Here is a 25,807-nt window from a genome sequence, read left to right as displayed (position 1 = left end):
TGAAAATAACTTGTAAATACCTGAATGATTTTTTAGTTATTTATATATACCTCATCTGTTAAGAGCTAAACTGATGTAAATCAATATATACTAATTGAATGCCTGTAAAATGCATCTGTATGTTGAGAATACAACCCTGAATGGTTGTATAATAGACCCTATTACCTGTCTAGTAAACCTAGAGAACATAGTGTTGTAGAGAGGCCCATGAACACACAGTGCAGGGCAAGAAATTCTACACTTTTGGGATTTCTAAGCTTCCAGGGAGACAAAATAGGGGTGCGTGCTCATTTTGGTGATAGAAAAAAAAGTAGAAACTTCAGAGTTTTCCATAACATGGATAATGATCACAATCAGTTTTAAAGGACAACATGTTATCCCAGAGGACAAGAATTAGATTGCTCACTAGAGGTCAGAGGGTAAACTGCAAAGAGGAAAGGCAGCTTGGACCACTGCAGAAGGTTTTATGATGTCTGGGTTGCGTGTGATAAAGAATATGAAAATCATGTCATGAGGAACCACCCAAAGAGACTAAACAAAGAAATGGCAGTGCTAAAAGTGTATTCCATACATAAGGTAACATAAAGGACTGTTCTGAGTCAAACAAATCCAGAGAGCAGGCAATTAGCCAGGGAAAGATGTTCAAAGTGCAGAGGCACAAACTTTGCAGGGAGAGGGATATGGGGCATGAAGTTGGGGATACATTAAGGCATCTTTCATGAATTGTTTGGATGCCTATCCTATCAGTGCCACTGTTGATGAAGTGCAGGAATTCACCATAGAGGATTGATGGAAAGGATAAGGTTAAAGAAATCTGAGTCGGGAGTCTTGTCTACAGCCTGCCTATACAGGAAATACTCTTTATCTAGGCTTCGTATTGAAACTATTAGCATTAAATCATATATTTGAGAATCTTTAGTCTAGATTTTTATATCAAGCCATGAGAGAAAGAGGATTCTCCCTGAAGAGTATGAATAAAACCAAGAAAGTTCTGGAAGCAGAACATAACATGAAAATATATTTTAACTGAGCACTAAGGGGATGACAGGTCTCAGCGGATGGTATAAGGTGGTGAATCATCAAGAGATCTAGAAGAGACCATTTCTAGAGGAAGTGGGAGACTCTAGGCAAACAAATCACCCAAGTGACCAGACACTGACAGATGAGACAAAGTCTTAAAGTGTCATGTGTGATGTTAAGGGAGTGATAAAAGAAATTTGTTAAAAGTGGTTTAGGGACTGGAAAGATGGCTCAGAAGTTAAGAATGCTTGTTGCTCTTCCCAGGTATACAAGTTGGGTTCCCTATGCCCATGTTTGGCAGATTGCAATCACTTTAAAAATCAGCTCCAGGAGATCTGATTCCCTCTTCTGGCCTCCATGGGCACCCCCCCCACACGTACAATGCAATTTAAGTGCACGTACACATAAATTGACATAAATCTGTTTTTAGAAGTGTTTTTGATGAAACAAAATGAATAAAAAAAATCAGAAGTCAAAAAGCAAATAGAAAGTAAGAATGCAGAGCTGGGAAATCATAGACCTTGTCTAATAATCTTACCACAGCGCAGCAACAAGTAAGGACGTGTAAGTATATCTGTGCTCTGTGGGATTAGAATTCTTTGGGTAGAGGCCCAAGAATGCTAGCGCTCCATCTATCTTCAGGATTTTGAGAATTTTCCACACCAATTTCCACACTCCTGCCAAGAGTGTGTAAGGATCTTTCTTCACGTTCTCACCACCATTTGTTGTTTGTTTTCTTGACAAAAGCCATCCTGCCTGATGTGAGATGCAGCACCAATGAATTATGCATTTGTACTTCCTTGATGACTTAAGGGGACTGAACATGTTATCAAACAGAGGGACCATGTGGCGGGAGGAGGAGGATAAGGGAGAAGCCATACAGAGTCAAATAAGACTAAGATACAAGCATACGTATGTATGAAAATGTCACAATGAAATCCATTACACTGTATGATAATTAAAGCAATTAATGAAAATTACCTATTTACAGTAGAGAAATACAGAACTATGGGGAGTGGGGAAGAAAATTTATTTCAGCCTCCTAATAGTTCTGCCATATAGTATTGCCCATAATTTTGTCTTTTGCTGTCAATAGCTTAGATTTGAGGGAATTCAAATTTGGACACCAAACTGTAACCCTGCGAACATGTTGTTGTTTTCTTCTTGTGCTGCTGCTGTTGTTAAAGTTGCGAGGCTAAGCTCAGAAAATGAATCCTCTTCCCAGACAAATGACTGTGCACATTTAAGGCAGCAATGCTTGATTGATACGAACGGCTGTGAGCAGTCATGGAGATCAATGGAAGACACCTGCATTGTTCCAGGTAAAGCCTAGTGTATGAAGTCCAGTTCTAACCATGCTAGTGTCTCCGTCAGAAGAGCTCGAAGGGTTCCACAGGATATTGTAGATGACTTCTCTTCCCTGCCTGGGAGAGAGAACAGAAATAGTGACACCCATAGGAAAGTGACAACTATCTAACCCAGTGCTCACACATTTGCTCAGAATAAAATATTTTAAGATGAGTTCAGAAGATGACAAAAAAAAACCCTTACTTGTTTTGATGATGAAATGCCTACTTGACTAGAAAACATTAAATGTTGTATTAAAATATTATACTTAATATGCCATAAATCAAAAGTTATTTAATATGTTAACAAATAAATGAGTTATTTGCAATACATTATGATAATATTTGAATAATTATTTTATATGTGAAGTGGGGAGAAAAGTACCCAAGTATACAAATAAATAATTCAATTATGTTTTAATGAAAAAACATTTTTGGTTAGAGGCAAATTAATTTTTAACCAGAAGAGATACTGATAATTATAAATGGCTTATTTATTATTCATAAAATGCTAAGTGTTAGGAGAACTTTAACTTTTCATAAAAAAGTTTAGAACCACTTGCATATATTTTAATATAGTTTTAGTAAGAAATACAATAAAATAGGTTACAACAAAAGAGCAAACAAAATAGTTAAACTGACAGGATAACTGAGACTAAACTGCACACCAGTCACCCCATATAAAATCAGTATGAAAATTATTGAACAGCAAGCGTGTGGAGAGCATCATTTAAAACACAGAAAGCTTTAAAGTAGTTTGGGAAGCATTCTATGGGTGAACACACATACACACACACACACACACACACACACACAAATATTTTGTTTAAAAAGTTGCTTCTAATCTTTTCCACAATAGACTTCCTGGTATTCTGACTCTTGCAATCTTTCTGCTCTCCTCCCACATGAAGCTCCCTGAGCCACAGATGCAGGAACTGTGATATAGATGTATCTGCTGGAACTATCTGGGATCTACTGGGGCTGACTGCAGTCTACTGGGGCAGACTGGGATCCGCATGATTTATTGATCTCTGAACTGTATCCAGTTGTGATTTTGTGTGATAGTATCTATTAACTGTGAAGAGGAGCTCCTTGGGACTGGAGAGATGGGTCAGCAGTTAAGAGCACTGGCTACTTTCCAGAAGACCTAGGGTAGATTTTAAACACCCATATGGCATTTCATATTTGTCTATACCTCCAGTTCCAGGGGATCTGATAACTTCTGTTCTCCATTGACACGGGGCATGCATGTTGTACACAGACATACATAGAGTCAAAACACTCAACACACCACACAAACACACACACACACACACACACACACACACACACTTAGAGAGAGGGGAGGAGGAAAACTTCTTTGATGAAGAGTTAATAGCTACATTTATCTGTGGGTAGAAGGATAAGATTTAGTATGTAGTAGGTCTAGCAAATTCAGTAGTGGATATTCTTCTAAGATCCATGATCTCATTAGTCAGGGGAAGTTAGCTAGGTTTCTAGTAACAGGCACGACTGCTTTCCTGTTGAACAGGTCTTCCCTCCAATTAGAAAGCTACTGGGTACACGTGAGTGACACTCACTACATCTTTATGAATATCTTTCCAAAGTCTGTTGGCAAAACAATCTGCCACAGAAATGGCTGTATAAACAGGATTTGAACAGTGGCAAGACTAATAGACACGCTAGTGAGGAAGGGAAAAATCTCAGGAGAATCACTCCTCTAGAAGGAACTACAGGTACCTTATGACTGCTGAGAAGGGAGAGTTGGTCTCTTCAAGAGTTGAGGGGCATAATTGATTGTTCAATACAAAGTATCAGCCTTGAAACATATTCACACAAGCAATAAAAACACACTCAGTAGATTGTTTTTATAAATCTGTGCAAACACATACACACACACACACACACACACACACACACACACACACAGATAACATCGTCCTCTCTGTCTATGTAACAAAACAGAGAATAAAAGACTATCAATTTGAGAGTGGGGTAATTGAAAGAGCAGGAAAGAGAGGATTTGAGAGCAGCTTGAGGAAGGGAAGGGAAGGGAAGGGAAGGGAAGGGAAGGGGGAAACAATGCAATTATATTTTAATAAAAATGAACCTGGAGTCCATGTGTAGCTCAATGGTAGTACATTAACCTGATACATAAGCAGGCAAATTATACTCCTCTTAGGAGGGACGAGGGAGGCAAAATAGAATGAGTAAGGTGTCCCTAGGCGTTGTGGTCAAGTTTCTCTCTTTTCTGTTTGGTATTTGTAATTTCTATGCATTGGAGGACTTCTTAGTAATTACACTAGTAACTCTACCCTTGATCCAGATGCTTTTATATCAAAACCCCTCAATGGTGGATTGCTTAAAAACAGAGTCCAGAATTTATGAGTATTTAACACATCCTGATTCATTCTGATTCATTCAGTGTTTGGGGGACAAACAATATGACTTCTTTGGCAGTTTCTAGGTAACTTAAATACCAAGGGGCCTGGTACTCTGAATACTGTACCCATATCAAATTTAATATTCATAAATTAAAAGGTATCCAATAGCTAATAATATTTCTGTTGACTGTTAAAAATCTTGAGGATAAAGTCACTTTGATGATCCTTTAGCAAACCAAGATAATCTTTCTAAAGTCATTAATTTCTTGGGTTGATGCATTAAAAGCACTTTGGGAAGAAGAACTAAAATTTATATTCAGATTAATATCTTCAGTATTATATGTGATTATGAAACCCAGGTGACTCCTGCAAAATAAATAATTCATCACATTGTAACCTGAGTATCCAGTCTTTGGTGGAAAAAGATTTCCGATTTAAAGAGTGTCTTTGTATCAATGACCTCCACTGTTCAGTGAACAGACTTGTTGGGAAAAAATGCATCAATAAGACAGGTAATATTCGTTCAATCAGTTCTTTATCTCAAACCTAAATCCTCCCCAGTCATTGTGCATTCATTTTTTGTAGCACATTTACTTTATTTCAGTTGCTAATATTCTATTGATATGTATGAATTCAAGCAGGATATTGATATATTTTCTTATGTTATTAATTTTGTTATATGTCTAATGCTGGCTGTTAAAACTAAGTTGAAAAATGCTCTCTTTTCTACACTCTAGAACCGAGAAAGACCTGAAGCTCTTGCTTTCTTCAGTTACTGGTTTGCGTAGTACAATAGCTGCACAATTCATTACGTGATACATAAAAAAGTAAATTTGTATGATTAATTATTATATAATTGACCTAGTTTTTAATGTCACAAGTGAACTTTTGTAGCTTATCATCCATTTTATGTACTTATATTATAGTTTTTTTCCCATGTGACTATGACTTATATTTCTGTAGATCTCTGTAATATGCTGTTCTTAATAGTGTCTGGTTGTCGATTTCATATGTGTAGAAGTTGTACTGTTTTTGTTCATGTGTTGATCTCTCTGTCTCTCTGTCTCTGTCTCTCTTTCTCTCTCTTTCTCTTCCTGTGTGTGTGTTTCTCATATTTTGTGGGGTTGTTCATTTGATTATAGGTTGGCCTTCATTTTCAGCTTTCATTTCTTTAACGCAAAATGATGACAAACACTCACCTGTGTATGAATCAACTGTAAAACTCTCACATTGTTGTTAGATCTTGTATTCTTTGGCTCTTTTGGCCTTTGGTGGCCCACAACCCAGCTCTCAAATAAATCACATGGAGTCTTATTCTTTCTTATAAATGCCCAGTCTTAGCTTGGTTTGTTTCTAGTCAGCTTTACTTAAATTATCCCTTTACCTTTTGCCTCTGGGCTTTTACCTTTCTCTATTTCTGTATATCTTTTCTTTCCTTCTTAATCTGTGTCTGGCTGTATTGCTGTGTGGCTGTCCCTTTCTTTTCTTGCTTATCTATCTTCTCTTCCCAGATTTCTCCTCCTATTTATTCTCTTTGCTGCCAGCCCCATCTATCCTTTCTTCTGCATTGCTATTCGCCACTCAACTCTTTATTAAACCAATCAGTTGTTTTACACAGGCAAAGTAACACAGCTTCACAGAGTTAAACAAATGCAACATAAAAGAATGTAACACATCTTTGCATCATTAAACAAATGTTCCACAGCATAAATAAATGTAATAAATTTTCAAATAACATTCTGCAACACTCCCAAATCAAGGCTCAGGGAACATTGAGGAACAGAGAGTAGAATGACTAAGTGCAGGAGGTGGAGAGGAGGTGTGAAATGCTGCTCTCTGGACATGAGATAGCTAATGCCCATGTCAACTTACACCAGCCATGGTTGCCTGCATAAGACCCACATAAAATAAGGCCTTTTGAAATTCCAGAATAGGTGGAGAAGAAGCTCCCAAGACCTGATCCTTAGCAGAGAAACTATTGGCATTTGATGGCTAATAAGGAAGGGCAATGACCTTAGTTTGGAGATACTGGTGCTAGTAGTTTGTCCATGTTCCCGTGGATATTTCCATGTCCATTTCTCAAATAGAATTAATTTGACTGAGTGATCTACTACTACTACTACAACTACAACAACAACTACTACTACTACTATTACTACAACTACTACTACTACAAAAATGATATAAGAAAAAGAATAGTAATAAAGAATAAAGAAGGTGAAATAGAGTCTGGAGTGAGACAATGAGACAACTTGGTAGGCCTTATGAAAAGTCAGAGAAACCTGTAGGGTGTGGATATGATCAAAATACATTGTAAACATGTATCAGAATTTCAAAAAATAAATAATTATAATAATAAAACTTAGTAATACAAAATAAGAAAAATTTACTTTGCACTCAGTTTTAGCTCATTTTATAAGGAGTCTAGCTAGCAACACTTTTTTTCATTGAATCAATTTGTTCCTTGACAACTTACATACTTCTTTTTCTAAGAGGGAAAAAACAAAACACAATCACAATTAGATCAAAGTAAAATCAAACTCCAACAGTATAATTAATTGTCTCAGTGTCTAAGTGTCTGGGATTCATTCAGAGTCTTCTGACCTCCAAATTGCCTGGGAAATCCACATTTTTGATTCTGCCCTAAACAGGACACACAGCCTCTCTTAGGCTTATTCCATACATACTGCTGTCTTCGGTGGACACCCTATAGTTCTAGCATCACTAATATGCTGGAGCCCCTACTGTAACTCCATAAATAGTCTTCTTCTGGTCCCTCTCTAGGTATTTTGACCTTAGTACCTGATGACAAACATCAGTTTCTCTCCATGATCTCTTCAATCCTTGGATCTCTATTTCCATTTAAGCTGAACCTTTACAAATGACCTCCTGGCTTCTCTGAAAGAATTCCATCATTACCACAGGGTGACAAGCCTCAGCTTCTCTCCATGACTGTTTTGTGCCTTCAAAACCAATACCATGTGATAGCCTCTCACACATTACCAAGCTCAGTTGTCCTCATGAGATATAACCTTTGCTCCCTGAACTACAGCATCTTCTCAGAAGAGTTCACCTGAATGTCCTTTCAAATTATTGTCTCCTCTGCTTCATCACTCCTTTAATGTATAGTTCATTTAAAGGTTGTTAATTGTCAGACACCAGAGCTGTACCTTTCTTGCTGATCTTTAGTTTAATTCTGAAGTCAAGAAACCTATTTCAGACTATCTCAATTCTAATGAAATTAAAAATTTCCAGGCATCACTTTTACAGTGTGCTGTGTGCTATGTGATAGCTATGCACCCACCCACAATGAACATGCACATAGAGTATTTTACAACACAGCAGAGGAAATAATTACAACTTCAAACACTTCATAGAACTGGTAGAAATTCAGTGACATGGGATCCTTAGGGAGGAAAAAAGAAATAAGTGTTGTAACCAAAGGCAATAAAAGGAAATAATAACCATTTGAGGAACAGAAAATTCTTTGCTGTGCTGTATTGTAAGATGGAACAGTATCTCAAGATGATTCGAGAAAGAAACCAGAAGGTATAAATCAGAAAAAGTTGGACTTTCTTGCTTTTCTGACATGATTAGATTTAATGTTTTGCTGCTAGGAGCTGTTGCACATTTTAAACAGAGAAATGCAAAATTGACCTTTTTTTTAAATGTCTCTTTGAGGAATTGGAAGAGAATGAAAAAAAAAGTGAGAGATCACCCTTGTCCAAACTAATGAGAGGTGACACATTTTCAAACTAACACAGAAGTCCTGAGAGTTATAAGATATACTTCAGTGAAAATTGTGAATTATAATCATGAGTACTTGGTGACCAGTTGGAAACGTGTGCAAAAGCATCTAAAAAGTCATGAAGAATAGTAACATTTGTTGGTGAAATTTCACAATCTAATTAAAGAACCCAGAAGTTGACAAGTTGATGAGAAACGCTGTGGCTACTGTAATGCCCTCCATCTCTAATTAATCCCCTTCCTTCCCATCTCCCTACAAATTCTTCTCTACCATCCATATCATTTTCTATTCCTTCTTTCCTTTAGCAATAGGGAGAAAAACTACAAACTATTAAATTTCAAAAGCCAGAATAAAAAGAAGACAGAGAGATTCGTCAACCATTCTAGATGGAAGAAATTTGTACCAAAGGGTGTGGAAATGACATTATTTTGGTAATTAGTGTGTCTTTCTTAGTTTTAGGTTGAAAGTAGACGGAGTTGCAATCATTTGAAATGTTTGTTCAAACAGTGACTCATTTTTTTCCAAGACAGTAAACTCTTCACTTAATGGCTATCCTCATGTCCTTTTCACAAAACATCATCAGTTAGCAAGTGCAGACAAGTTCAGAGAGGTTGAGCTCATTTCACATGAAAAAAAAAAAGTGTTTTTCACAGAAAAGAAATTCGTTTAAGACTGCAGTGTGAAATATGGACAATCCAGGCAAGAGAACCCTTCTATCCAGTGACCTGGAGGTGGAAACTTAAATGATTCCTCAGGTGCATTTTGTTAGGGACCTTTGTAGCGGGCTGCGGCTACAATGAGCACCTAAGAGACTGCTTACGGCTCAGCTTCCAGAGCAAAGGGACACGATAGCTCCATCTCACCATTCATTCTGTTCCGGGCTCACGCTTCCTGCAAACCCTTTGATCACACTGCAGGAAGAAGCATCTTTCTCTTTCCTAAAGCACTCCCCAGCATTTACAAACCTACATGATTAAGTCTGTATATTTTTGATTATGTCAAAGTTTCCAGAATAGTACCTGAACTTATTATACTATCATCAAATTTGTTGTGTAAATACTTAATTTCTCAAAGTTTGAGCATATGTTGATTCATAAAATAGTTAGATTTAGATAATATAGATAGGCGTATCATAATCCCTGGTTCAATGGACATAAATCTTAGTAAAGCCATTTAGTAGCTAACATCATAGAGTTAAACAGACATTCAGTAGAAGTATGTGATTTAACTTGATTTATTTCATGTATAGTTATAGAATTATAGCAAATATATTTAAATAGATGCAAAGCTTATTAGAAAACATTCAATGACCAATATAAGAGGAGCTAATTGCATGAGGCCAGACTTCATTCACATATATTTCACAATGAGTATTTAGGCTTGCACGCTAACATGGTCTCTGTTCTTATTAAAGACTTTGACTTACAGCAATTTACTGTGCGCTCTTGTTTGGAAAATGTTTGAATTCTACAATAGTGTGTGTTTCAAGACATATTCCAGAATTATAATCAAGGACAAGTTTTTATAATGATGCCATAAATAGATTGTAAGTAAACATTTACATAGAATGAAATTAGGAATATTGTGTTTATTTCATATACCTACAAAGCATTTGAAAAAATGAAGCTGTGACGAACACTTGTGTAATAAAACCAATAAAAACAACTTAAAAATAAATAAGGGCAGTATAATTCACTAGAAAAAAGACCACTGAAGGAATACCAATATCCATGATGCTCACTGTGGAAGTCATCTGAGGTACCTTGGAGGAAGATAAACATTTTAAAAACAGACCCCAAAGCCTATACTAAGTGTACTCAACTTTATAATGAAGTTGGATTTCTCATCTTCTTCCTATGGAATGAAAGTGTTATAGGTTACTGGCTCTATGAATAGACTCACAGGAAGGAAAATTACTACTTGAGTATGGCAAAAATATTTTACTTTACTATGTGTAAATATATAATTTTTATATATATTATTTTATAAAATAATAACATATTTTATTACATATAAATTGTAAATATGTATATATTTTTGTTTATCTTGTCTTATTTCATGTGTGTGGATGGGAGTGGATAAATATGTATGGAATTAAATTGTATGAGGAGCTAAGGAAATTAGGGGAAAATACCTAAAAGGAGAGAAATAAGAAAAACATCTGAGAAATCTTTCAACAAAGGCACATTTAAAGAAGGAAATGAAAAGTCTTAAAAATGTATGGGGAAATAATGTATTAAATTTACATATTTAAGGTAATTAAAATTTGTGTCAATTATCAAAATGTAATGAAGACAAAAGCAAATGAAGAGAAAGTATCTCCAAGAGAAACTCAGTACTCTGTTATGGATGTCTGCAATTGAAAACTTGCTGTGTCAATCTTCCTAAATTTCAGATCATTTGAAGGAGATCTTTCAAAATATTTTTCCAATATTTTTGAAAGATATTGAAATATCTATAGAATGTATCTATATTCTTAAAAATACATTAAAGAGTAATGACCACATAAAGAGTAAATTGACCTATTCTTAAACCATTCTTTTACTTTATTCATAGAGCTGGCACTGCCCTCGAATTTGGTGCCACAGTCAAATGTCACAGGAGGGCTCCAGAGGAAAGATGATCCATCCTTAAAGGTTGAAAGAAAGGGTGACTGTGTCACAGCAGTGGCGGCCTGCCAGGAATCCCAGCACTGCACTCTGCTCCATGAGAGCTTTAAGAAAGCCTGTGGCAAAGGAGCAGCACAATGCCACACCCTTAGTGGCCGACTGTTGTGTGTAGCCCTAAGACAGAGCCTGAAGGAGACAGTTTTGTGGGGCTGTGAGTGCACGTTCCCTTTCGAAGGAGACTGCATCCAGATTTGGAAAAGTTTATTTGAAGACGTTTGCATACAGGATACTCAAATCGATCAAAATCCTACCTTCAGTCGAGACAATGAAGATGGACTCAAGGAGGCCTTTGCTTCAGGTTGGTCTTCAGGAGTAATTTAGAAACATTGAACTAAATCACTGACCAAATGCTTAGGAAACATTTGCAATGTGTTAGGTCTATGTAGTGAGAGAAGAAAATCTGTCTTTCATTGAAGAAAATCACTATATTTTAAAATTAAAGAAAGAGGCTGGTGCAGTGGCACATGCCTTTAATTCCAGAACCCAGAAGGCAGAGGTAGGTGAATCTCTGTGAGTTCGAGGATATTCTGATCTACAGAGTGAATTCCAGAAGAACCAGAGTCACATAGTGAGATGTTTTCAGAAAGAGAGAAAGTGAGAGAGAGAGAGAGAGAGAGAGAGAGAGAGAGAGAGAGAGAGAGAAAACAATACATAAAACATAGCAAGAAATAGACCTTAGTGTTTCTACCTTCCCACGGTAAGTTCTAAACCCCTGAGACAAAGGAGCAAATAAACAAAACCACTGCTCTCTAGAAAGGAGTTTTCATGACACCTTTTTGAGAGACAGGCTGTGAAACCCATTTCCATGAATAGGACTAAGATGAATACTTAGCCAAAAAGAAAAAAACATGAAAGGAACATACAGGAAATGATAAGAGAAGCTGAAATACAATGTGGTTGCTACAAGAACTTAGCTGCTTGCACACAACACTGGACTTGCAGAATTTTCTCCTGTTAAGGCAAGGGACTGATCCTTTGTCCTCCTCTTGTGGATCTCTAGTGGATATGACTATTGTCCCAGGTAAATCAGTAACCTGCCGGTTAAACACAATATCTGGAAAAGCACCAGTTAAAATGAGCCCTCACTCAACTATACTCACAACTGTTATATGAGACTTTAATGTTTGTGCAGCGAATGTATGTTGGATGATAGACCAACATAAAAAATGTTAGATTCTAAATAGATTATATTCATGAATCACATGAGATGCATGAACAGTAGTTGAAGTTGGTCCTAAAGTTTTTTGTTCATTTGGCTAGTTGATTTTTTTTTGAGTCATTAACTCAAAAGATACCACTGTCATTCCTTTCATTAATATGGAAAGATTTTGGAAGAAAAGGCTTTAGTGGGGGACAGAGGAAATATCCAGATCCAGATGTGTGCATTTTTGAGTTTCAGTGTTTTCTAGATAGCCAAATGATGACCTCAAGTTCTGAGTATGAAATTTATGTTTGTTTCCATATATGGCATAGGGATATGAAATTTGCATAGAGGGTGAGAACTGAGAGGAAGGGATCATTCATTTATAAATTAAGAGCCTATTGGACTAGTCAAGATTAATACAAGAGGTTTATGGTGTCTTAGATCAGAATGATAGCACGGTGAGATGATGCCAAATTGTCAAGCTGTTGGTACAAGTGGGTCAATGAGAGGAGAATACAGAAGTTGATAAAATCAACAAACATATTCTAACCTGATTCCACACGAAAAGTAAAGAATCATCCATAGCAAAGCAGGGAAGCAGGATGGAGAATACCGAGGCTTCAGTACAGGAAAACCCTCTGTTCCCTGGCTGATTCTTGAAACTGCCTTTGAGGACTTTGTTTACATTAAGTATTAGTAGAGATACAGTCTTCTGTTTTTCTTAATTTGATTTATCATCCATCATATAGAAATACATCTATCAGTTTACTATAAGCATATTATATGAGATTATAATATTTAAATCTAATATTTGAAAGCAGTTAGTTCTAGACAGTGTCATGTTAAGAAACAGAAGACAAATGGGAGCCATTCTGACACTGATTTAGGAAATGCTGTGTAGTTGTTTATGCATTTGTATATGATTGTATAACTCAAGTGAGGTCTGATTGGTGCATAATTGTTTAGCCCCAGGACATACTGACTTTTAGCTGTTATTCAATAATGAACCTACTGTTTAAAATATGCAGGCATAGATATGTATACAAATTTACACACTGCTGAAACGACGTGAGGTTGGCATTTAATATACAGGCATTTTATTGTACTGCTTATGTAAATAGCATACTATCAGAAATGAAGTCCACTTGTTTTATACTAAATGTAAATATTTTGCTGTTAGGGTAATAACTACTCACACAATGAGTTGGTTGTTCTATGCAGGCTGGGAACAAAGCCCCATAGATTAAATGACCTTGAGGGAAGAAGCTTTATTCATCACAGATTGGAAGCAGAAAGCCCAGATAGCCAAGGGTCTTCTCTTGAAGAAGTCTCTCTTCTTCCTTGGCCTCTTGCTATGTCTTTAAGTGACCCTTTCTTGATGTGTGCTAAAGAATGGGTATGGGAAGGGATGGAAGAAGTGTATGGTACATCTTCTTTTAATAACAGTAGCCTACCCAATCAGACCTGTTTCTCATTAGCATGGCCTTATTTGTCCCTTAAAACACCATACACACACATACACACACACATACACACACACACACACACACACACTTGGTATTAGAGCTTTAATATTCGTGCTTGAAAGCAGAGTATAAACATTCAGTCAATAACAATAAAGTGAGTTTGAGTTGTTGGGTAAAAGGTAGTTTCCTGAATAAGCTTTAGTCTATATCATAGACTTGCCAGTTTGTCCAAGTAGTGGTGCTTACTGTATTAATATGTCCATGTCTTAGAAAATCTGTACGACTCACCAAAATCTGGTCTTTGTTCATTTGTTCGCTCTTTGGAGTTTTATTCGATATGGGTTTGTCCCACAGAAATAGAAGTCAGCTCTTCCTCAGAAAGACAGGAGGTTGGATCTTGAAGAAATGATGATTCTTGACCTAATCAATAGAAAAATAAAATTATACAGTTCAGTTAGGGCAGTGCAGCGTCTAAGGAGGTTAGAGCTCGCAGCACTAAGAACTTGCCTATTGTTGTACAATAGTTTGCTTGCAGTGGGCTGATGTGCAAGGACCATAGACGTTCAACAAGGACAAGTTCAGTCTTGCAAGAATGCTTACATCAGAAAAAAGGTTGATTCTTAGTAACAATTGCAAAATAAGTACACTAAATAAATGTTTTAAGATGAAATTCTGATCACATTGTTTTCCTTAACACTCTTTCCACAGGCTTGTTGTTGCTTCTTGTGTTTTATTCTGGCTTTAGTTGTGTTTATTTCCTAGGAAGCCATGAGGTATCAGTCACAAGGACTGCATGTTGCTATTCCCAATATGCCACCTGGTACCCAGTCAAAACCCAGCTAATTCTTGTGGAATCAATGATTCTGTCAATAAAATTTTCTAATTCTACCTGTATGAGTCCCAAGAATTCTTAGAGACTAAGATAATCAGAGGTGGCAATGATTGTAAAACTCCATTTCTACCTGATTTATGGTACTGTTTTTATGAAAATTTCTTTTCCTTTACTTTCTTTTTCTTTCTCTCCTCTCTTTTTTTCAAAGAAAACTCCTTTTTTCTTCAGATATTATTTTCTTTTTGCTTCACTGTACATGGCCTAGAGATGAGTATTAATTTATATTTTCAAGTAACTGAATCCACAAAGCAAGACTTTTTCAATTTTCTGCATGATCTCTCATTATTTTTAAATATCAAGGGTTAAACAAGTGTCATACACATATGTACATATTTGGTTGACTATGCATGCATAGCTTATAGGAAATTTTGAAAACTATTCAATAGTAAAATGGTTTGTTTTCTTTCCAGATAACATGAAAAAGGATAATAAATACAAATGGGATCTAGCGACTCCTTTATACCATGGTAAAGCGTATAAACTATCTTTATATCTACATCATAAACCAGATGATACCATTTAAATGTTATTATCAGAATGTTTAATGATATACAGATATAAAATAATTTGTGTAGTTTAAAGATTGTATGAAACATGCTGCAAAATCATGATATTCTTTCCAGTGAGTATTATGAAAACAATGGTTTTGCCCTTCTATCCTCTATTTATGAAAGTTTTGAGAAATATTCTTCTATTAAAACAAAAGTTTGGGTCAAGTTTAAGTATATTTTGATTATACAAGCCAACTAACTGTTTTTGTGTATGCCTGTAGTGACAGCAGAGGCAGCAGTTATATATGTGATATATATATAATCACATGATATATATATGTATATATATATATATAAAATTAGAATGTGAACATCTTCACAGGCAGAACTATGTAGAACCTTTGCTTAGAATTTCCTACCCATCCCCAATTAACTGTGACCAAACAATGACTTTGACTCCTGACTGTGAGCTCACGATAACTTACATAGTTCAAAACCTATTCCTGAAGAGCTGTTACTTGTTTTTGAGAAACTTAGAGTTAGAGATTTTTTTTCCATTAAAGCTCCATTTTGGTCCTATCCATTTCCCACCAATCTGGGCCACAATAAGCATATAGTATTGATGAAAGATGATTGAAACCACCCTCAAGCCTCAGTAAATTTATACTTTTAAAGAACTCATAGAACCCTGCTACACCTTTGTACTCAGCTTAGAGAATTCTTATAGTTTTGTTTACAGGTTCTATATGTACAACCTTATGCTCATTTTTCTATGACCTAGGCATTTTATTGCTTTCAGGATTCAAACAGATGCAGTCTTGTTTGGAAGTGACAGAGGCATGCATAGGGGATGTGGTTTGTAATGCACAATTGGCCCTTTACCTTAAAGCATGCTCAGCAAATGGAAATCTGTGCGATGTGAAACACTGCCAAGCAGCCATACGGTTCTTCTATCAAAATATGCCTTTTAACACTGCCCAGATGTTGGCTTTTTGTGACTGCGCTCAATCTGATATACCCTGTCAGCAGTCCAAAGAAACTCTTCACAGCAAGCCATGTGCTCTGAACATCGTTCCACCCCCCACTTGCCTCAGTGTAATTCACACTTGCCGAAATGATGAATTATGCAGGTGAGTAAAAACACACATACCTTGCTTTCTTATTTCGGCACTTTATTTATTATAGTCCAGTCCTAACATTTGATCTCCTTCCATTGCTGGAGTTCCCACCATTGTCCAAAACAGTGTAAATAAAGCCAGACAATTCTCATTGTGAATCTGTGGTACATGTGTGGCATCCTTTTTTGAAATTCAAATTTAAAATGCAGAGTAGGATTTTACAATAAAAAAAACCCACTGTGTTGAATTGTGATGGCCTGCATATTTTTAAAGACCGTAGTGTGTGTGTGTGTGTGTGTGTGTGTGTGTGTGTGTGTACGTGCAGACAATAATTTTCATAAATTGGTTATCTTCTTCCACCAGTGGGTTCTACAATTTTAGCTCAGTTTTTCAAGCTTTTTGAAATTGTCTTCCATTCATCTATCTCACTGATCCACAGTCAGCTCTTTAATTAGTCTTTTTTCTTAATGATTTGATTACAGAATCTCTGTTGTTGTTTGGGGTTTTTTTTTAAATCTGTTTTAGATAAGGTCTTCCTATGTATACAAGGTAAACCTTTAGTTGACAATTCCTCTGCCTCAGCCGCCTGAGTACTGTGTTACCAGACTACCAACACGCATGGCCTGTTGTGTTGAAAAAAGCTGTTAATTTTGACAAGGTGACTCTCCAAAATTCAGAATAAATGCTTTTTTCCTCAGCCTGTGAATTGAGAAGAACAAAGTACCTCTGACTATGGCATGAGTATTCCCAGCAAACCTGTGTACTCAATGTCAGAAATGTATTTCTTTCCTGCTTTCTCTAGCTCATACTGTCTGTTATGAAGGAAAGTAAAGCTAGCTGTTTATTTGTCCATTCAAAACATATATGAATTAGGCATCTCTCTAGGCATCAGTTAGAAATGTCTGCCCAGCCGTTTGCTGCAGTCCAAGGAGACAGTTCGTTAGAAAATGTGTAACATATAGAGTTTTGAGTGATGTTCAGATTAAAAGGGTTCTGAGGGAGAAATGTGATACAGTTTAGATATTTGGATCGAGTTTGTTTTCTCAGCCAGATCAAGAATTAAAAGACAGGGAAAAAAAAAAACAGGTAGCAGCAGAGAAAACGCAGGCACTGCAGACAGAATCAGCATTAAGGAAAAGTGTTTACCGGGAATGAGGAAGCACACACATGCAGCAGACACACAGATAAGAGCCTCCACTAAGCAGATGAGAAGCTCGGGAAGCCAAAAAACTTCCAATCTCTTCTTGGGGGCTGGGTTTTTTTTAAGTCTCTGAAGAGTTTTCCTTTCATAACTTAGGGACTGGTCAGTTTAAAGAAGCCAGTCATCTTGGAAATTTACTATGGCACCCTCTGCCTAACTGCCTGCCTACCAAGGAGTCTAACTCCTTGTCTCTCAAAATGAAAGGGAAAAACTGTTGTAAAAATAGGGTCACCTGCATCATGAATGATAACAGAAATGTCATAATTAAGTTGTAACCTCAAAAACAAACAAACAAAAGAATCCAAGAAGGACAGTCAAAAAGTTGCAACTTAAAGAACGCCCCCAAAGGGAGTATTGGCGCTAAATGAAAAAAACGACCGAGTAGTCCTCTTAAATTACTGTCTGAGAGGGCACAAAGCAGTCCAACAGGCAAGACATTGCAATGGCATTGAAAGTGCATGCTTTACTCTACAATACTCTGCAATACTTTGCAATACTCTGATGGAGGATTGGAAGCAGAAAGCGACAGAAAAGGAAGCCAGAATTTAAACAGGGTGAGGCACCAGGGCTTGGGGGCTACTGCCCTGGAGAGGCTCTTGAAGATTTGGAGTGACAATATGAGTAATCTGCACCCTCTTCTAAGACTCCCATTCTAGTGCAAGCTGACATCCAACTGTCCTGTGCAGGTACTCATGCTTAGGAACCACGAATGAATTCAATATGTCTGACTCTTGTCTTCTCATTGAGGTTCTCATTAGCACATGTGATTTTGTGTCCAAGGTGAATTTATCTTTCCAATGATTAGAAACACATGGTTATGTAGACAGTTTGGGATATGAGTAAGAAATGCAGGGGAAAAATGAGAATCAGGAATAAACTGAGAGGGTGTTTTTTACAGGTAGTCCCCAGTGATCTCACACTAGCCTAGGTCTTTCTGCTCCGGCTTCCTAAATCATGGGATTACAGGTTTGTCATGTGTACGCTATGTCTAATTTTTTTGTAATCAAACTTGGTGGTGGTGGTGGGGGTTGGTCACAGTCTATGGCCAAGCGGGGTTCAACCACTTGACCTTAATAAGTCAATTAAAGGAGTCAAATTATTACTGGAAAATAAACAAAAAGGAGACTCAGTCAATGTTACTTCACTGGGAAGAGGAAAGAAAAGCTTCAGTGAAACTCCCCACCTCCAAGTCCACCTTGGGGGAGGCTGAAGCGATATTAACATTTAAATAGAAAACCAAGGTTTTTCATTTATAAGCAGCTCTGATCAAGCTATTGTCCTGCCCATCACTGTCTGACTTCATTCTCATCTGGTAAGGTGACTGGACAGGTCATTAGCATTTGTGAAATCTCTTTTGGGGAGACATGTTCCCCAGCCTTATTTAAATGTCTCAAAATAATTTTGTAAATTCTATTTGGTATAATTAGGAACATGGAAAAAGAATAAAGTACGGTTGAAGGGGAGAACAGAGGGAGGGAGGGAAGCAGAGAAAAATGTAGAGCTCAATAAAAATCAATAAAATAAACTAAAAAGAATAATGTGCATACCATTGTGTAGGAAAACTGGATTGGAAATGCCTTCTTTAAATTTTCCTGGTGGGGGACAGTGTCTAAATTATATGATTAGCTCCAAAATCATATAACCTTTAAAGCTTTTTAATAAATCTCTCAGGTAGTTGACACTGCAAATCATCACCCATTGTGATAAATATATAGTAGTAAAGGACGTCTGCATGAAAGGACAGTACTTTGCAGTTTCACTGCTTTTTTTTCTCCACATTCTGTATAGCAGCACTTGAAAGCACAAAGTTAGCTTTGAACTGGAACCTAGACCTCATTTTGACCCATGTGAGTGTTTCACTAGGTGAGAGAGCATGACATACTAATGGGAAATCTCTCTATTCATAGGCTAATTCCAGTTTCTCACTCTTTTCCTAGGACACACTATCGAACATTCCAGTCAGAATGCTGGCCCCGTGTGACAGGGAAGTGTCATGAAGATGAGACCTGCATGGGCACATTAGGCAAGCAAGATCTTACTTGTTCTGGGAGTGACAGCTGCAAGACCGCCTACCTGGGAACCTTGGGCACAATCCTTCAAGTGCCCTGTGCTTGCAGGAGCATTACGCAGAATGAAGAACCTTTATGCATGACTTTCCAGCACATGCTTCATAGCAGGTCATGTTTCAGTAAGTTATCCAATTGAAAGATTGTTGGGGAGGCTGCTCATCTGTTTCTGGCTGCTCAGTCCCAAAATAATCACACAGAAAACTGCTTGGCCAATAGCTTAAGCATATTTCTAGCTAGCTTTTATACCCTAAACTAACCCGTCTCTATTAATCTGTGCATCATCACGAGATCGTGGCCTATGGCCGAATTTTTGTACCCACAGAGGCGTCTGTCTCTGGCAGCAGCTACATGGCTTCTCCCTGACTCCCCCTACTTTCTCTACATATCTCTTTCAGCCTGGCTTTATTCTGTTAAGCCATTGGCTAAAAGCAGCTTCTTTATTAACCAATGACAATAAAACATATTCACAGCATACAGCACCTTCCATATCAAAAGATTGTCTGTTTAATCTACTTACCTATACACACATCTATCTTGTTTTCTACAATACCATAAAAATGGTAACCAGTCAACCTCCACCAAAACTGTTTATGAAGACAATTGCATTTACTATTTTGGTTATGTTCTGGTTTTGCTTTCTTTCTCATTTATCAGAAAGTGATACACTTTTTAACTTGATAAGCTACTACTGATTATTATTTATTGATTTTAATATGAAAAACATATGACGCTTCATTTAAATGCTAAAAATGTTCATTAGTCACAGTTACATAACAACATTTTTTTAAATTTCCATGCATTTTTTAACTTTTATTATTATTATTATTAAAAATTTCCACTTCCTCCCCTCCTCCCATTTCCCTCCCCCTCCCCCACTCCTCCTCTCTCTCCCTGTTCAGTCCAAAGAGCAGTCAGGGTTCCCTGCCCTGTGGGAAGTCCAAGGTCCTCCCCGCTCCATCCAGGTCTAGGAAGGCGAGCATCCAAACAGACTAGGTTCTCACAAAGCCAGTACATGTAGTAGAATCAAAACCCAATGCCATTGTCCTTGGCTTCTCGGTCAGTCCTCCTAGTCATCCACATTCAGGGAGTCTGGTTTGATCACATGCTCCATCAGTCCCACTCCAGCTGGCCTTGGTGAGTTCCCATTAGATCAGCCCCACCATCACAGTGGGTGGGTGCACCCCTCGCGATTCTGACTTCCTTGCTCATGTTCTCTCTCCTTCTGCTCCTCATAAGGACCTTGGGAGCTCAGTCCAGTGCTCCAGTGTGGGTCCCTGTCTCTATCTCCATCGCCGCCAGATGAGAGTTCAATGATGATATGCAAGATATTCATCAGTGTGGCTATACGATAGGGCCAGTTCAGGCACCCTTTCCTCAGCTGCTCAAGGAACAAGCTGGAGACATCTTCTTGGACACCTGGAAACCCCTCTAGAATTCAGTCTCTTGCCAACCCTAAAATGGCTCCCTTAGCTAAGATCTACAGTTTCTTGCTCCCATATCCACTCTTCCTCCATCCCAACTGTCCCATTCCCCCAAGCTCTCCCCATCCTCACTTAGCTGAACAGATTTAATCACTGGCCTTCGGTGCATTGTGGGGACACTTTTGTCTAGATTTGAGCATGTAGTGACACTCAGACCTCAGGACTCTACTGATCTGGATTGTTCAAGATGGTTTTTAGCAAGCATTGTTGGCTGGTATAGCCTAGCTCTCCTCTGGTGTTTCCTTCAGCAGTACAACTGGTGACGGTTGCATGGTGCAGCAGAATTCCTGGTGACTGAGACCAAATATGCAGGCATTTATTAAGTATCTAACTTTCATACTGTAAATATGCCAGTGAACAACGCAAGCTACATGTCAACCTCAGAATGACTGTGGAAACAAACTACAAAAGCATGTGGTTGTCAAGATGGACTCAACAGGGTTTGTTGATTTTAGATAGGATTTAAACTGTTCTGTGCCTGAAATATATCTTTCCTTTGATTTATTTTTCTCTCCCTTTGGACTTAACAAATCTGTTGATTAACCTCTAATGATAAGATGAAAATTAAATTTCTTTTAAAGTTAATCTTTAAGGTAAGGAAAAGAAAACTGAAATTTAAGGCCTGGGCTTAGTTAGGGTTGGGTATTCTGTCAACATTCTCTTAAAATGCTTGAACTGTTTTATGAAAACAGCTCATGGGACATCCCGGTGAAGCTTGGACTTCAGCTCATGTGTGTTCTGTCTGCTGTCATTCCCTTTTCACCATTGACAGTCAGTTTCCAGAGAGTGACCCGTCTCCCCTTGGTGCCCGAGCCTTACACCCATCTAGTCCAGAGAAGTTGCCTGTGCTCACTGCTTCCTTTCCCTCTTGCACGCTGAACTGTGCACTAGATCTGATGAGGCTTTTGCAACCGGAAGTACTGTGGCACTGCTCAGTCTTATCTCTTACTCATGGCCTATAGCCAGTTCTACTCAGTATTCGAGCTCACATTTTAATCCTCTCATCTCTTTTAGAAAAACTATTGAGTTTCTATCTCAAGTAACCATTCTTATTAGAAAACTTTACATAGAGCCAATGTGGAATAGTCAATTTATAATGTCATTCGCGCTGTTTAGTAAATTGTCCCATCTGAACTAGAGTAGTTTGGATGTTGACTCTCCCTTTCTTGTTGGACAGAATTATTGGTCTCTGTAGAAAATGAAGGCTTTGTGTCTTCCCAGACTCCAGTAGGCATTTCCCACCTACCTGACTGCTGCGTATTCCTGCATAGTTGATGCTTATACTGTGGCAGTATCCCACCTCAATCTGCACATTTTTTATACAGATATCTATATGACTAGTTTCTTCGACTCATAACACCAAATATCAGTAGATTAAGATGGATTTAATTTCTCTCTAACATAAAATAATTATGAAGAGAACAGTTGGAATGAGAATTGAAGTTTATTGAAATTCAGATGTCACCAAGCTATTTAGTGTTCTCCTACTAGATGACTGAATTCTCCTCTGAGTTCATAGAATCCATCCAACACATCCACCCTGCTAATGAAGAAGAATACAGAAACTGCCCTGAATACTATGGTGGGTCAATCCTAAGGGCCTTGTACATCACTTTCACTTTGACGAATCTGCAATGGAAGCTGGGTAACACAATTTACTTCTGTGTCTGGTAGGAAGGAAAATGAATTTGATATATATTTAACCTATCTCTGCCACTGTAGCTCCAACAAAATATATAAAGCTATGACTACCTAATACTGATCCAATTCATTTATCATTATACTGGGAAGTACAAATTCATGTTTGAACATGTCTATCACATATGTCAGAATACAAAGCATAGAGCAAAGGATTATGGGTAGTAGTCTATTTGAAACCATTTTTGAAGAACAGGAGGAGTCAATATTTTGCACAGACATAATAGTATTCTTCTAATTCATTAAACTAAAGTTTGCTCCTTTTGGATCATTCTACAATGATTTGTAAATATACTATGAGACTATGTCATCTTGTCCACTAGAGCAGAATATTTCTTTGCATGGATATAGGGATGGTGAAAATAGACCCTCAGACTTACATCACCTAACCAATTAACTTTACCTTGTTATGGAGTGCCCACTTTCCATCACTAGTATGTATTCTTCCACACACCACTCCCCATCACTTCAATGTTTACAAATTTCCGTATTTGTACTTTTAAATCATAGACCTAGAAATGAACCTAGAAGTAAGACTTACTTCTCGACACTTCTCTTTCCAGACAAAGCAAAATTGATTACCATGCACTTACTGCCTGCAGAAAGGGTTTTTCTTCCACACTGTTCTCTAGAGTCGCCTCTGTTTTTGCAATGTGTGGAAGATGTCCATGAACAGTAATCAGTGACACACGGCTACACTCAACTTTTCCTTGCGTCAGGTTCTAGCTGATCTAATAGTATCCAATAGGAGATGTATTTCAAATGACAAGCAGACCCTCTGTGTGCCATGACCTTGTTCCACAACACAAGAGATGTGTCCTGTAGTTACCCTAGGGGAGCTTATCAGAGACTGTACACTGCACTGAGAAAGAAATTCAGTGTAGCAAGTGACAATTATCATTATCCAAACACACTACTTTAAAACTATTGTTTGGGTTTTAAATTTAAAACCAATCTAGTAATTGGGCTTCCAGGGTTTTGTTTCTGAATTTTTCTCATACCTTACAAAGACTATACACATCTTCAAGATTTTCTGTTAATTGTCAACAAAAGTTCCCCTAATTTTATTTGAAATAATTATTTTGTTATAATGAAGACTCTGATAGCCACAAATACAGCTCCAAGCTGACGGGAATTAATTGACATTGAATTTTTGGTTCTCCAACTTGAAACATCCTCAGAAATATCAACAGAATTTCTTATATAAAACCCATCTCACCCAGATAACTCTTATTGTCTCCAAGTTTGGGAGCCACTGCTCTTACCTTCATGTGGAAAAGTTCAGTCTGCGCTGTTCAGTCTCAGAACCTCTTTAATACTCACTTACAACTCTGAGAATAAGACAGATCAGTGTGTGAAAAGACAAGACTGCTAACAACAAACCCATGCAGTTCCTCAGGAGGCACATTTTGCCCAGTCCTCCCAGATAGCTATGGATACACAATACCCCCTCTAAACAAAACATGAAAGGGTGAATCAATATACCCATAGAAGAAGGAGCATAGAAGTATATATTGTTCCTAGGCAGCAGCCCTGTCCTTGAAGGCAATCAGTGTTCTTTCCTTGTTAGAATTCTTCTAATAATGTTTCCAATTAAAAGCCTCAATCTCTTTTTTTAGAAAACTATGTTTTTTATTTATATTTTAAGAAATCAGATAATATTAACCAGCGTTTTGTAGATTCAGCAAAGATGTAAGCATCTATAGTATTCAGATTATGAGCAACATACACCTTCATTTACATTTTGGAGAATTTTCAACATCACTACCTACCTCAATGACAGTTGAAGTAGTGACATTTAATGAAGGACATGTCAGACAGTACTTAACTCATAACATCTACCAGGCACAGATACTTTATTAGCAGATCTTATCCTATGAATAAAAACTGATTTTTCCTCATGGTTATAAAAACGGCTCTTCATGTGTACTTATAGATAGAGTTAACTGGGTCCTTCTAGCAAATGAAAGTAAGTTCCTTTGAATAAATGAAGCATAAATGGGAAAGGCTACTTAAGTATAGTGATCTCTGTCTCTGGGCATCATGTTTATTGATTGTCCTACATTTAGGTCAGGAAGGAAGGTCTTACCTTACAGATTGTAGAGACTCTAGAACTTACCTCAGTCTTTAATGTTTCATCTTAAGACTGAATTTTTCAGTTCAGATCGTTTTTTTAAAATATTTATTTATTTATTTATTTATTTATTTATTTATTATGTACACAGTATTCAGCCTCCATGCCTGCAGGCCAGAAGAGGGCACCAGATCTCATTACAGATGGTTGTGAGCCACCATGTGGTTGCTGGGAATTGAACTCAGGACCTCCAGAAGAGCAGTCAGTGCTCTTAACCTCTGAGTCATCTCTTCAGCCCTCAGTTCAGATCTTAAGCAGAAGAACCAGGAGCTAACAAATGCTGCTGCCGCCGCACATTGGAATGCAAACACTGGCTGTCTTTGCTTCCTAACACTGCTCTTGCACGCTGGTCTACTTTCCTAAGTTCTAAATAGTAAGTGTCTATTTCAAGTTAATACTTGGAATCATGTCAGTACTGAAAATAGGCCACTATGCTAAAGCAGTTATGTTCTTAAAAGTGTACATCACCTAAGCTGCCTATGTTTTGACTGTATCTACCTGAAAAGATAGAAATGGAAGAAGATTATTTTCAATATTTCTACATTAAGCTTACTTTTATAAAATATTGGGTGCTTATGTATTAATTGGATACACAGTCTTAAGAAAAGACCATTCTGGCCATTCCATACTCTAGCATTTAGTTTCATTTTATAACCTCATTTCTTCATAGCTATAGACATCATAAACACGATAAATAAATGGTTTTTATTTATCATGTTTATCTGCATTCAATAGATAGAAGATTTATTCTTACCTGACAGCATTTGTCTGCTTCTTTCTCAGTGAAGATCTAGCTCCAGAAAACCATTTCATCAGTCTCTGTATCCAGAGTCAGTCTTTTAAACCCACCCATGTATGTGGGATGGTGTGTAGCTCATCATTGTACATTTTTCCGTACTCATAAAAATTTGCTCTCTTTAAGAACAACAAAGTCTGTGAAGATGAA

General features: G+C 37.4%; 1 protein-coding gene across 2 annotated transcripts in view; it reads left to right on the top strand.

Annotated features, from left to right (window-relative positions):
• Gfral (GDNF family receptor alpha like) overlaps window positions 1-25,807 on the top strand; it is a 49,427-nt gene that overhangs the window by 2,234 nt on the left and 21,386 nt on the right. Inside the window, exons 2-6 of one of the 2 annotated variants that reach the window (XM_048424109.3) lie at window positions 2,208-2,342; window positions 5,110-5,262; window positions 15,080-15,136; window positions 15,960-16,290; window positions 19,417-19,667. In XM_048424109.3, the coding sequence (XP_048280066.3) occupies window positions 2,208-2,342; window positions 5,110-5,262; window positions 15,080-15,136; window positions 15,960-16,290; window positions 19,417-19,667 (927 nt within the window). Of the gene's footprint in view, window positions 1-2,207; window positions 2,343-5,109; window positions 5,263-11,054; window positions 11,466-15,079; window positions 15,137-15,959; window positions 16,291-19,416; window positions 19,668-25,807 lie in introns of both variants that reach the window. The other variant, XM_085688527.2, reaches the window with a different exon arrangement.

This window comes from Myodes glareolus, chromosome 4 (genome assembly GCF_982192425.1).
Source record: "Myodes glareolus chromosome 4, mMyoGla1.1, whole genome shotgun sequence".
Lineage (NCBI taxonomy): Eukaryota > Metazoa > Chordata > Mammalia > Rodentia > Cricetidae > Myodes > Myodes glareolus.
This window is presented reverse-complemented; position numbering and strand designations above follow the sequence as displayed.